This window comes from Larimichthys crocea, unplaced genomic scaffold (assembly GCF_000972845.2).
Source record: "Larimichthys crocea isolate SSNF unplaced genomic scaffold, L_crocea_2.0 scaffold26091, whole genome shotgun sequence".
Classification (NCBI taxonomy): domain Eukaryota; kingdom Metazoa; phylum Chordata; class Actinopteri; family Sciaenidae; genus Larimichthys; species Larimichthys crocea.
In genome coordinates this window covers 1-931 of record NW_020853447.1, presented here as the reverse complement: position 1 = coordinate 931, position 931 = coordinate 1, and the positions used below count along the sequence as shown (strand labels likewise).

At 40.1% G+C, this 931-nt stretch overlaps 1 protein-coding gene across 1 annotated transcript; it reads right to left on the bottom strand.

Moving 5' to 3' along the window:
- Positions 1-30: 30 nt before the first annotated feature.
- Positions 31-642, bottom strand: LOC113744872 (protein YIPF1-like; the record flags this gene model as incomplete). Its single annotated transcript, XM_027275933.1, has 3 exons — positions 31-170; positions 262-342; positions 434-642. Coding segments are annotated over 3 exons (383 nt in total), but the record flags the coding sequence as incomplete, so codon positions are not given.
- Between the last annotated feature and the right edge of the window lie 289 nt (positions 643-931).

The following is a 931-nucleotide window of genomic DNA, read 5'->3' as shown; positions in this document are numbered from 1 at the left end:
TGTCCATTAGATTTCTTTAAACAACATTCATTACAAATATTAGAAAATGAGGACATGAATGCTGAACTGTTTAAATGTTAACCATAAAGATCAGGATTTCTTCGTAGGTAGACATGAATGAAGTTCTTTCCAGGCCATGGCACCATTGATCCAATGATTCTTTCCTTCACCTGAAAAATATGTTATAACCAATTACATATGTAAAGCTACATTATGTTATGGATCACTGCAGCGGTTTAAAATCAGTCGTAAATATATTACGTGATGTGTCTCGATGTCAAAGAATTTCTGGTAGTACTCAAACGTCCAGAAAGGGACACTTTTCTTTTGCCCGGAGAGAAGCTGCAATGGAAAAAACAAGAATAATCAAATGAATATCTCGACACAACGTTATACAATCATGGTGAAAAATCACAGATTCTCAGTGTTGTACCTCTGTCTTGTCATCACCGGCAAGTGGATCCTCGTCTTCCCCATCGGGAGCGAAACCAGCAGCTTTCCTCTGCTTCTCAGGTTTGAAATCATCTTCGATGCTTATGGTGACTGCATCTTTGTTGGCTTCTAACAGATTGCCAGCTTCTTCAAATTCTATTTTCACAGCATGGATAAAAAAATAAAAAATAAAACATAAGTCATATTTTCCTGAGGAGAAAAAAAAACACAGATAACCCCTATCTCCAATCGTACTTGAGTGTACTTTAACAACAAACTGGACTGGAATAAGAACTCTGAAGCTGTCTACAGAAAGGGTCAGATCTTTTAACATCTGCGGGACGATGCTGAGGATGTTCTACTTGTCGGTGGTGGCCAGCGCTATCTTCTTTGCCTGGTGTGTGCTGGGGCAGCGGTTTGAAGGTAGCTGAAGCCAACGGGATTAACAGGTTTCTTCATAAGGCCGGTGATGTTGTAGGGGTGCAGATGGACTCGCTGA